Consider the following 12,731-nt stretch of genomic DNA (forward strand, 5'->3'; position numbering starts at 1 on the left):
GTGTACACGCACACTTGTAGGAAGAAGGGCAGAAATCTCTCTGCTGAGTTTCTTCTTGTCTGAGGAGAAAGGAGGCCTTAACCGTGTGAGAGTCAGAGAAATATAAGTTCAATGTTACTGGTGAATTACTCCTATCTGCTGATAACATAGGAACAAGGTGTTAAATGCTAATTTTACTACATGGAAAAATTCGAGTCAAGCAAGGGAGGAAAGCAAAAACATATATAAATAAAAGTTAGAAAACATAACAGAAAAATGAACGAAATGGCAAGTCATAATGCAACAGTGACCACAATGAAGAAGTCAGATTCACCTAGTGACTTCGTAGATTTTGCTAAAAAAAAAAAAAATTCCAGTAGTGTGCTGTTTACAAGCCATCCACCCACCTGCTTAAATGACAGAAAAATATACAAAATTTAAAACAGAAAGCACCAAACAGAATACCAAAGATATTTTACACTGATGAGAAAATACCACCCATGAGCTTTCTCAAACTAAGTAACGTAATAGCTCCTTTTACAAGTTTCCAGTTAAGAAAAACAGGAAAACGTGACAATACCAGAAGCCTTTAATGTGCTTTTTTTTTCCTTGGAAATGGAAAGTACAGACGAAACAAAACAAAACAAAAAAAACGTTGGAAGGAGAGGGTAAGAAAAACAACAGATACGAATAATTTACAAGCTTGATTTAATATATTATCACATAAAACTTTGTAACAAACCGGCAACATGCATTTTTTTCCCAAATGTCAGTAAAACGTTCGCCATGATTGCCTCCCCCAAAAAATCATTCTGAAGTTCATCTGGAACAATAAATGTGCAAAAGAACCTAGAACGTTTTGCAAAGGACGAACATAAGGCTGTTAATAGTGGCGTGATGGTGATCGATGGGATGGTCCAGGACCTGACGCGGCAGCCTCCTGTGGCTACGGAGCACCTGAGTTGTGGTTAGTCCGAAAAGACAGGCCAGAAGTGTAAAATATACACATGGGATTCCAAACACTTAGTATGAAAATACTGTAAAATCGCAATGATATTTCTAATGTGCATTACATGTTGAAATGTGGGGTTAAACAAACTTAAAATTAATTTCACCTGGTTATCCCCCCCCCCCCCCCCCGCCCCTTTTATCGAGCTCCTGGAAAACTTTAAATTACACGTGTGGCTCCCGTATTTCTTTCGGACACTGCTGGTCTACAAACAATCCAAATTTCCTATTCTTGGTCCATATATGACCTTTTCCAGAGTTCTTTCCTTCTTGGGTCATCAAAGACTCAAAATGTTCATTCCGGCCTAGATACGGCATGTAATTCCTGACTTTATTTATGTTTCTTAAATTTTAATTTCTCATATAAGCCAAATGATTGAGCACCTCCTGTCGTGGTGTTTTCCCATGCTAACTTGCAAAACTCTTCTGCGGGCCAAAGATGTAGCAAGTGCAGCCTTTAGGTGGGGATGTGGAACAAAGCGCGAGCCACCCTCGCGTTGCTTCAGAGGAGCTGTGGCTTGGGGCAACAGCCTGGCTTTGAGTCTCCCACTGCAAACCACTTTCTCAAGTCACCATCTATGTCCGGGCTCCGTCCCCGCCTCACTGGGGTGTCACAAGGACCAAGTATTTCCTGCTGAACAGCACGACATCTGAGCCAGTAAGCTCTCCATCACTCCTGTGGCAGCTAAGCAGGATGCATGAGGGCACGCAAGGTATAGCGGCAACCCCAGAACCCATACTGACCCCCACTGGGACCAGCCACACCTAGCAGGGCCCCGAGGGCCAGCAGCTGGAATAAACACCCCTCGTGACAACTAGCCTCCCTCCCCCACACCCCATGGCGGGCTATCCAGTCTCCCTCCAGCACCATGAGCTTTCAAACTCCTACTAAAGCTGTCCCCTGGATGGCTCGGTTAACTCAAAGAACATGTCTAGGGGCCCCTGGGTGGCTCAGTCAGCTGAGCGTCTGACTTCGGCTCAGGTCATGATCTCACGGTTTTTGAGTTCGAGTCCCGCATCAGGCTCGCTGTCAGTGCAGAGCCCGCTTTGGATTATCTGTCTCCCTCTCTCTCTGCCCCTTCCCCGCTTGCACTCACTCTCTCAAAAATGAATCTTTACACAAAAACGGGTCTAAAGACCAAGAATGGGTCTAAAATACTCTGGTCTGGAGGGCCGATGCCCAGAATGAGGGAGCGAGGGCCTCCTTAAATCCTCTCCTCTGTAAGAGCAACAAGATTACCAGCAAAATGGCCAAAGTCACCTTTCTCAGAACTCGAATCTGAGAAGGGTCTATTCGAAGAGTACATACCCTTCCCCACCTTCCAAACGCACTTTTCCTCCCAATAAACCAAAACTTCCTTAAACGGACCCATTCCTGAAGGTTAAGGCTGTAAGACCTGAGCAGCCCACCCCCTCATCCCCGTTGCCCCACCTCCCCCCACCCCCGTCCTGGAGGCCTTGTTCAGGGGATCCTGCCACATCACTCGTCACCCCAACCCGTCCCCCCGGGAGCCCCCGTCTTGTCTGGACCACCCTGGCTTTGGTCTCTGTTCGTCCACCACCCTCTGCCCACCTCAAGGCACCACAACCGTGTGGTTCCCTCCAGTCAAAGCTGAAGGCCACATCTGCACACCAGGCTTTGGGACTGTCCCCAAACTAGCTTGAAGGCTCCCCCACACCAGTTTCTGTTCCAGGAATGAAGAACTGCACAGAAAAAGGGAGACTGGGCGTGACCCAAGTTGGCCCACGTCACAGCCAACTACTGCTGGGACTTGGACTAGCGGCAGCAGAGACTGCATGACAGCTGGCCTTGGGCCAAGCTCGGTACCAGCGGGGGACACTGCCATGATTTTACTTCATTTACTTCCCTGCCTTGAGGTGGGGTCCCAGGAGCTGATCCTCAGAGGAGGGGCGCAGGCCGCCAACCACTCACTACCCCCGGCCGGGGAGAGGGGCCGCAGCCTCTCCCTGGGAGGATCACGTCAGTGTGAAAGAGCTCTGGGCAGCCTCAGCTCTCCAGAGACCCCTGAAGGGCGGGAAAGCCCCGAGTCACAGGGCCTTTGCCCTAAGAGGAGGGGCTGGTAGATCAAAGCTCTGCCCACGTAGGGGGATATGGCTCCTACCACTGCAATGCATTAAATAACTGCAAAGATCTACTGAGAACACCCAAAGACATCTGGAAACCGGTGCTTTAAAGTCAGGCCTGGCTATCTGAGACACTCCTGAGGGGAAGCCAGAGGAAGCTTGGCTGCCACCTTGTGGGGCAAGGAGAGGAAAAAGCTGGATGGAAATCTCTGGCTAACCGGTGTCCTAAAAGCCCTGGGTGTCCTTTAGACGGGCCCCTCCAGGCCACCGCACACAATCACCACCTCACTCCCCACGCCAACCCTTCTCAGCACGGAAGAAATGGACTCAAAGCTACAGTGTATACGATTCAAGGTTTATAGAAGTTTAAGTTACTTTCTTAAATCGCACAATGCTAAAGCCAGTCTAAAAAAGAATCAAAACACACCACTGTAAGGTAATTCAATGTTTTTTTTTTCCTTTTTTTTTTTTTTAACAAATTTGTACAGGGAAGAAAAAAAAAAAAAGAAAAAAAAAAAGCCCCAATCACAATCTATAGCACACAGTCACCCTGTCCAGCCAGCACCCAGGAAGCCACCTGAGGAGCTGGCCCAGGCAGGCGGCTGTAGTCCGCAGAAGGAACTTCCGCTCACAGATGATGTGGGTGTGGAAAAATCTTGAGTTCCCTTTGTTCTCCAGTGTATCTTATACAAAATATTACATTTTTTTAAACATATATTTACAGAGTTTGCACAAATAGAAAATGGTTACAAATTACAACCAGGCTTGGCAAGATAACAGCTTCCCTCCCCCAGGGACCAAGGCCAGAGGTATGACTGCTTCGTATTTACATATGCATTAAAAAGTCTGCCTTCTGAGAGACCTAGATGAAGTTTATAAAAACTGGTTAAACATCATAAATTCATTTACGACAGCTGTACAAGTAATCAATGCCGATTAGTGATTTCATGTCTTGCTCCCTGAAGAAAGATTCTGAATGAAGTAAAAGAAACCCTCTGAAGCAAGCAGCACAGCCCTCGGCCGGTGGCTGCGGTGGTTCGGTCTTGCGGAGGGCGGGGGGGGGACGGCGGAGTGCAGGTGGTGGAGGACAGCCCGGCTGCCACCCTTTCTACTTCGGCTTTTTGTCTCGTTTTGTTTTGTTTGTAAAGGCTTGGAACCAGGTTAAGCCGACTGGCTCGTTCAACACCATCCTATGGCTTTGAAAGAACCCACGGTTCCCTCCTTGTCAACGTGACTACAGTACAAAAAAAAGACAACTTTCCGGGGAAGATAACGTTTGTTATTCTGATGTAAAGTCTTTGCCTTAGCGCCAAGCCCAGCGTCACCAGTGCAAGAGACTCCGACGAGGCCGTGGGGGGCGGGGGTCAGAGGCTTGCGTAGTAGCTGTCTACCCACTGAGCAAGTCCTCGCTCCACCAGCGACCGGTTTATCAACACCGCCTAGAAAACAAAGTTCCCTTGAGAGCTCTGCCCACTGCACCCCGGGGCCATTTCTCAAGCCAGCGTGGGTTCTCCCTCTCACAGTCCCAGACAACCACTGCACGCGACAGGTCCGAGAGAGACAGGGGGCGGGGGCAGGACCCCTCTAGGCCAACAAGGGGCATTTACTTAATGTTCTGTTGGCAGGACGACAGGCTTTTCAATACACTGAAGAAATCTGAGCTTTAATACCAAGAAACGCAATGGAAAACCCAATGGACAGAGGGTTCAGAAAAGTCTGGATAAGATCCAGGAAGGACTGCTGACATTTTGTCGTGGGGCCTGTCTGCGCACTGCAGGAAGCCAAGCAGCAGTCCCTGGCCTCCACCCGCTAGATGACACTGGCATCACCACCCCCAACTGTGGCGACCAAAAACGTCTCCCGCCATCGCTACAGGTGCAGGCTACAGGCCTATAGTTTTCTGATGGTCTCAAGCAGAGACAACAGCAGAACCAGCTCCAAATCAACCCATGACTGCCGGCCAGCAACTTAAAGGAAAAGAACAGAACTTACTTCATTTCCAACCACACTCCATAGCTGAATCAGAGGAAGGCCAGTCGGACTGTAACTTGTCACCTAGAAAAACAACAGAAAAAAAGCAAGCATGTTTAAAAGCTACCCCATGCACCCCTCCTCAGCCCAGGGCCCAAGCCACAAAGGAGAAAGGAATTCAAAGGTCAGTTCCCAGGAATCCAAGATCCTGGATAAGAGAGGCCAGGAGGCTGTGCCCACACCAGGCAGGAAGCTCCTCACACAGCCCCCGTGCGGCCTGGCCGCCCCCACGCACACACCTGAGCCAGCAGTGCCGTGTTTCCCGTCATCTCGCTCATAGCTGCATCGGCCTCAGGTGAGAAGTGGTCATCGTCTTTAGAAGGAAAAAGAAAAGCAGCAGGTAGGCTTTCACCAAGGCAAAGCATTGTCATGACTTACACAGCTTCCAGGGCTTTTCCAAGAAGATGCCTCAGGTGCTGCCGGGCACGTGACAACTTCCTTTGGAAGAGCCGCCTGTGACAGGGACACAGGCCAGGCCTCCACGGGGCTCCAAGTGGACACACTCACAGGGTCTCCACTACAGGTCACCCACCCACCGCAGGTAGGGCCCAAAGGGACAGAAACCCTGCCTTCAATGGGAACACCGCTGCCACCACGACCACCACCTATTGGCGTGCTGACTGGGCTGAACACGTTGTAGATCCTTCTTCCACTGAAGCAGCAACACCCTACGAATGCGATGTTATCCCCACTTTCCAGGTGGGAACAGAGAGACTAAGGTGGTGGCTGAAGTCGACCAGCCCCCAGAGTGGTGAAGGTGGGTTTCGAATCTGAGCAGCAAGCCATGGAGGCAGCCCTCGTTGTCGGATTATAAAGTTATGCACAAGGACACAGCCAAGGCAAGAGGTGGTAAGGATGGGAGAGGCAAGTTCGTGAAGGTCTGGGAATGCCTGATGAGGGAGGGAGCATGTCAGCTGGGCGGGACTGTGGAGGTGGGACAGAAATGGAGAGGGATGCTGGACAGAGCAATAAGGAAAGGAGACAGGCCTTGCCCAGCGCTCTAGCTGACAGGACTCTGACCAGACTTGTAGTGCCTCTAATGCACTTCACTGCTTTAGACAAGAACAAGATTAAAGAGTGTGGGATGATCGGACTATTTATTACCTACAAATAGAAAACATCCTGGTCATCGACAGCTGCAACTTGACCACCATCCACATATCAGTTCCTAGGTTTATGTAATTTCCTCAGCTGCCCTGAAGGACAGGTACTATCCCATTTTCCACATGGTTTAAAAAAAAAAACAACAAAAAACAATGGCAAGGCTAACCAACTTGCCCGGGACCACTGTTAGTCCCCTACCCTCAGGGGATGCAGTTAGTCTAAGATACCACACGGCTCGGTGCTGGCATGGTCCCCACAGCGCCTAGCTGAGTAGTGCTGTGGCCTCAATGCCTGCCCTCAACCACACATGCTAGGACTCTGGGTCTCAACTATGTTCTGGAAGGTGTCTATGTTTGCAACCTCTCAAGGTCGGAGGTCTAGGTAAAGTCCACAACGGTGGTCCTGAAAGGTGGGTCCAGGGCCAGCAGCACTGGCATCACCGGAGTACTTGTCAGAGAGATGCACATCCTTGGGCCTTGGCCCAGACCTATTCAATCAAGAACTCTGTCAGACGCAGCAATCTGCATTTAGCATAAGCCCTCTGGGTGCAAAGGAAGGTGCTCAAAGAGAAAGACCCACTCTCAACAACTGTTCCCACAAAGCCAGAGGCCTCGACCGTTACCTGACAAGGGCATCACGCTGTCCAGAAGGACCTCTGCTCCCTGGAACGGCAGGGTCACAAAGTCGGACCTAGAAAGGTAAGGAAGGAACCCCGTTTATGAACCTGAAGTCTGACTCTACTCCAATACCGATCTTCTGTTTCGGGCTGTGAGCCCCCCACGACCCAGGTTGAAGCGAAGCAGGGGCCTCTACGATGGGCAAGGAGGCCGCGGCTCCCTGGATGCAGGCCACCTCCCTGCTGCAGCCTTACCTCAGAGGGACTGCTCACATCCAACTCCCAGAGGAGCTGCTTCACTTGTGCCCTACAATACCCGGGGACCTCCTCCCCAAGACAGGCCTTTCTAGCTCAGTTTGACTGAGGCGAGCAGTGCAGTAGGTTCCTATCAGACCCTGCCAAACCAGAGCAGGCAGCAGGAGAAAGGGTCAATCTACGTCCCAGGCTTGGTAGAACCGTGCCAGCTCTGCAGAGATCACACAGCCCCAACACGCATGGCACGCGCTCGTCGGAGGAGTGTGGACCCACCGGATCTGCCGGAGCGCGTCCACTTTCACTCTCTTATATCCACCGTAGTCCACGTAGCGGATTTCCACTTCATTGCTTTCCTCGTAGGAGGCCACCACTTGGGCTCTCCACCAGGCACCGTCCACGCCGGGGGCAGCACAGATGACCGTGACTGCAGGGCAGGAAGAGAGCGTGTGGACAGTCCTGGCATAGGACAGGGCACCAAGGGTCCCCGGTCAGTGCTACCCACCTCCCCACCTTACTTCTCAGAGTCCTGTGCCTCCACCGGGCAGGGGAATGGCAAGGAGCCCCCACAGCCTCCCTGGAGCCCGAGACTGGCCAAGGGAAGGACCTAGATGTGGGAAATTTGGACTCCCACATGCCACCCAAAAAGCTCTGCAGACCAAAAAGCATTCTTCCAGATCCATCTACTCTGAAACCTACTAGAGCCTGAGATAGATAAGGATTGGCCAGAAGAAACCAAGTAAAATCTAAAACTCAGGGAAGGGGGATTTATATTCTTAAGGGAGAGTCCCAGAAAGAATCAAAAACTTCCAAATGTGGCAGATCTCACTGGCCTGGAGTCTAGGACCTGTTCCGGCCCGTGACAACTCAAAAGTTGATCAGAAGGGGACTTGCAGGCTTAAGCCCGCTTCTTCTAGCCTTTGCTTCAGGAAGTTGCTCAGAGCACAGGTGTCCCTGGCAGCCAGCGGTCACCAACCCCTGCCTGTAGCAGCAGGGCCAGAACAAACAGAACTACAGGCTGAGGGCCTGCACACTCAGTTGACCACACTGTGCCCTGACCTTGACCCTTAAGGGGAACCCCTGGCATAGTCACTCAGACCCCAGTTTGGTCTTCACTGCTGGATTGAGGCAACAACAGAGACTCTGATGAAAATTAAATCCTTATTTCTGTGATCTCAGGAACTTCATAGATTTCTCGAATGCCTTGAAGCCCCCTAGGGTGCTCCAGGTTAGGAGTCCCTGATAGCAATGGGTGAAGAGATTGCCAACACGGGCAACAAAGAAAATTGTGACAAAGGACAGACTCAACACCACAAGTGAGTTTAGACCCCAGGACTCTGGTTCCTGCTCAAGTGTCACCTAGGCAACTCCCTCGACTTCAGAGGCTCAGTTTTCTCATCTGTCAAACAGAGATGAACCAACCCACCACAAAGGCCTCTTGCCCGTCAGGAGCTTCTACAAGAATCACCATCTGGATCAGGCTCTTTACATAGAATAATCCAACCCTAATTCCTGGAACAAGCTGGCATCAGCCCCATTCCACAGATACATGGCAGAGCTAGAATTCATGTGTTAAAACTCTACTCCAACCCCACGAGACTCTGTCAGCCAGTGGAAAGACCATTTCCATTGGGCTCGCTGGGTAACCCAGCCCACAATAACTCCATCCTGCTGGCAAGCACTCAGGGATGCTGTTCCCATGAAGGATCCCAGAACAGCCTCCTCCTGGGTCAAGACAAAGGGCAGAACAGGCCACCCCCAAAACCTCTCCCCATGGCCTGGCCAGGGCTCCCCACTGACCCCAGGGCAGCACTTACTTTCCACCGGGGTGGGCAAGGTGGGGATCCCGGGCTGGGAATAGCACAGGTACATCTGCTGGTCCAGGCTCCGCAGTGCATGGAAGGTGGGGTGCGTGTGCTGCTGCACGAACAAGTGCCCAGCGTTGACCTGGTTGACCACGATCACCTCCACGGTGATGCCATCGGGGAGCATGAGCTGCAGAGGAGGAGAAGGGGCAGCAGGCGCTGCAACAATCCTTCTCGGGTTTGAAGTAAGCCCTGAGGCCGCAGGGCAAGTCTCTGAACTGGCACCTCTTTGAAAAGGGCATGACAACCCAACGCAACATGGCACCCAAATGGCAGAAGTTCAAGGAAAACTACTTCAGCCATGGAAAGTGTGACACCTCAGAGGCCCTGTCCTGCAATGCCAACAGTAACTTCCAGAGGTGGCCTCGCCTCAGGGCTGGGCAGGGAGGAGGCAGCTGTGGAAACAGTGAGGGGCCCCGGGCAGGGTCCAGGAACCAGAGCCTCCATTCCCCCCACCGCTACTTGAGACTGTAGCACCAGGGAAGGCAAGGGAATGAGGGGCCACTGAGAACAAGCTACCAGGGGATAAGAGGTGGGCAGGCCCTCAGGCCCCCCAGCCAGCATCTGTGGCCCTGCAGCTGATCCCAGGAGCTTCAAGTTTGACAGGCTCTCTCTCCTCCGCTTTCCTGCCAACAAGGACCCAACTGTTAAAGTCCTACTGTCTCTTCCTCTCTACACTCCACAGACACCCTCCCAAGTCCTTCCCACTCTGCGATTCGGAATGTAGATTTGCTCAGTGGCCAGGCCCCACATTACAGGCCCTAGCAGAGGCTAAGCCTGGTCTCAAAAAGACTTGTCCCTAGACACTAATTTCCCTTACAGGCAACATCTAGGTGGGCCTGGACACAGAAAGATGTCTAGTCCCCCATCCAGTCAGGTGGCCATACCTCTGGCTAAGAGTTCTGACATCCCCACCTCCCCCGAGTGCTGCTGGTTGCAAGGTATCTGGGATCTCCTCTCCACACAGAGAACAATGGGAGGAAGCCCTAACAACTGCTCAATTGTGTATAATTTAGGAGCGGGTCTGGTCCAAGCCTGCTGGGAAAAATGCTATGATTCAGAAGTAAAGGACAGAGTGGGGTTCAGCCCACTCCCAAACATCCACAGAAGATAACAGGACCTCCATCCCCTGCCTTCACCCACGGCACAGAGATCTTTGGAGGGGGCAAGATACAGAACCGAGAAGTCAACCATCCCAAACAAAAGTTAGGGAGGCAATTTTCTTGAAGGAGCACGTTCAGCCCATGTGTGAAATGCAACAGTCATCTTTGGCCTACAAAACCCTACAATTCCTCTACCAGTGAGATAAAGCTCAAACAGAGCTGGAGGCATGTTGCAGGATCTGAGTGACAGGCCGCAGAAACGCCACGGCCCCCAGCACACAGAGGTCCCAAGAGGTCAGCTTTCCCTCCAAAGAGCCTCTGGGTTTCCGCAGCCTGGTGGGGAGAATTTCTTCTCCTTTAATAATCTAGGTATTTCCCATGAGAAGGGAAAGGGAAAGGGAATCCTTCACCAGGGCCACCACTAGGCCCGGCTCAACTAGGAGTAAGGAACACAAGGACCCATCACGAGCCCATCCAAGCCCACAATGGTGGGTCCCACCCAGGCCTCAGAGGGGTTAGGCTGTGACTCTTCACACAGCACCAGCCTTAAGGAGACCCAAGCCAGCCAAGTGCACCCGGTCTCCTGGATAGACCATAATCCTTCCTAGGCAAATGCCTTAAAAACACAACAGGTGCCGGCCTGAGGAGAACCATCCCTCCAAGTGGGGACAGAGGCACGTCTGGCTTTGTACCAGCACTTCAGCCCTAAAGCCCAGCCCCAGAAAACACAGACTAGAAGCATAACTGAGGGGCACATGGGTGGCTCATTCGGTTAAGCGTCCGACTTCCGCTCAGGTCGTGATCTCACAGTTAGTGGGTTTGAGCCACATGATGGGCTCTGTGCTGACAGCTCAGAGCCTGGAGCCTGCTTCGGATTCTGTGTCCCCCTCTCTCTCTGCTCCTTCCCCTCTCTCTCTGCCCCTTCCCCACTTGCACTGTCTCTCTCAAAAATAAAAAAAATAGAAGCATAACTGAACTGACCAGAGGAGGCCAGAGGTGACAGGTCAGAGATGTCAACGAGCTCTTGGCCTTGTGGGCCCACAGTCTTGGGAGTTTCTTATTTGGGGCAGGCTGGGGTGAAAGGAAGGCAAGAGGATCTGGTCCCCCAGGCGCATGCTCACCCAGGAAGTCATCGGAAGAGAAGGCAGTGCCAGTGACGGCAGTGGGGGAGCGTAGATATTGGTGAGGTTCAGTTCCTTGAACTTCTTTCCAATCAGGTTCAGCGCCTTGTCTACATGATGCTGAGAGCCTAGATGGGGGTAAAAGCAGGAGAGCCACAGTGGGTAGGACAAACCGCAAAACCAAACTCACACACAACCCCCACTCCACCAGACTTTTCCCAGAGCTCAAGTAAATCTTTAGAGTGCCAAACAGCTAAGTTCTGCCTTAAGAAGAAAAGCATCTACAGAGGCTTACACTGACCTTTCAAATGGTACCTCTGCCGCTGTGTCCATGCTTTGAATGCAATAGGAGGCTAGCAGATGGGAAAGGCCCAGCCCTCACCGACCGGAGGGGAATCCCGTTCTGCTCTGCGAGGGAGGCGTGTGAGGCAGCGGGCACTATAAGGCCAGGACCCCCAGCCTGCCTGAGTGCCCATGCCTCTCCTGGCCAGAAGATCTGGGGGAGGGAGCAGAGGCCCCTTCAAGTACCTGAACTGGAGAGGAGGGCTGAAGATCACCTGGGATGATCAGCATTCTCTATTTATAGACTGAGATCCCAAAAGGGGAAGAACTGGGACTCAAATGCTTTCAGGCAAGAAACCTAAACAAAGGGTGGCAGGTGCCACTGACCTTCTATGTGGCAGATCTGGATGTTCTGGGTATAAGGCAGGGTTGAGATGTAGATCTTGGCACCAGACGTTTGCTTCAAAAAACTCACATACCGCCCCTGCTTGCCAATTAGCCGACCAACTAAGTGCTGAGAGAGACAGAGAGACAATTGGGGGTGTTAATGGGAAACCAACTCCCTGCGTTCCCCAAGACCTACCTTTGTTTTACACAAGGTCAAGCTCAAACATATTAACGGTTAACATGCCAGCACTCATTTGCCAGGCACTGCTGTTAAGCACTTACCATGAAACAGATACCTTTATCACTGTTTAACAAATTAACAAGCTCAGAGAGGCTAAGTAACTCACCCAATATCACAAAGCTACTAAGTGGCTGAACGACACAGTCTGGCCCCCAGGACTCAGCAGTTCCCATTTCTTCCTCCGACAACCTGGCCTACATCCAGAAAGCTGCAAAGCAGCATATTCTCCTCCCAAATCTACACTAGATGTTTCACCAGCACAGGCACGATTTAGGACTTCTCTGACCTCTTCAAGTCTATCTGGTTTCAAAGATAGAGGCTCGTTTGAAAGTAAAAGTCAAAAGAACCCTTGGGCTTCTGCTGCCAATTGACAGCGGGCTGGAGCCTTCAGAGCACGAGGCTTGCAAAAGTGCCCAGCATGCCAAGAGTTCAAGGCAGACAGAAGAAGCCAAACTTAGCCATGATGTAAGACAAGCTCGGAGATGATCCCAAACGACCCCACCCCAGCAGAGCCACAAAGGACACAGTCGCTCTGCACCCAGAGCTGCCTGGGCGCGCCCTTTGCAACCACTGAAGGAGAAGAGGGCAGGATTGCTATCAGGGTCACGGCAGCAGAAAACACCAAGGGAGCCAGCACCCTGGGGTCAAAGCAGCCCG

The 12,731-nt window shown here is 51.7% G+C and overlaps 1 protein-coding gene across 9 annotated transcripts in view; it reads right to left on the reverse strand.

Annotated features, from left to right (window-relative positions):
* Nucleotides 1-670: 670 nt before the first annotated feature.
* The window catches only part of AKAP1 (A-kinase anchoring protein 1), a 38,274-nt gene continuing 26,213 nt past the window's right edge, over nt 671-12,731 (reverse strand). For 8 of the 9 annotated variants that reach the window (XM_086686890.1, XM_086686888.1, XM_086686889.1 and 5 more), the window contains 8 exons: nt 11,834-11,960; nt 11,165-11,292; nt 8,893-9,070; nt 7,352-7,502; nt 6,830-6,897; nt 5,343-5,416; nt 5,065-5,127; nt 671-4,511 (listed from right to left, as the gene is read on the reverse strand). In XM_086686890.1, coding sequence (XP_086543016.1) covers nt 4,437-4,511; nt 5,065-5,127; nt 5,343-5,416; nt 6,830-6,897; nt 7,352-7,502; nt 8,893-9,070; nt 11,165-11,292; nt 11,834-11,960 — 864 coding nt within the window. In that variant the 3' untranslated portion in view covers nt 671-4,436. Of the gene's footprint in view, nt 4,512-5,064; nt 5,128-5,342; nt 5,417-6,829; nt 6,898-7,351; nt 7,535-8,892; nt 9,071-11,164; nt 11,293-11,833; nt 11,961-12,731 lie in introns of those variants that run through there. The other variant, XR_015244054.1, reaches the window with a different exon arrangement.

Source organism: Puma concolor, chromosome E1, assembly GCF_028749965.1.
Source record: "Puma concolor isolate L17-30 chromosome E1, mPumCon1.1.hap2, whole genome shotgun sequence".
Taxonomy (NCBI): domain Eukaryota; kingdom Metazoa; phylum Chordata; class Mammalia; order Carnivora; family Felidae; genus Puma; species Puma concolor.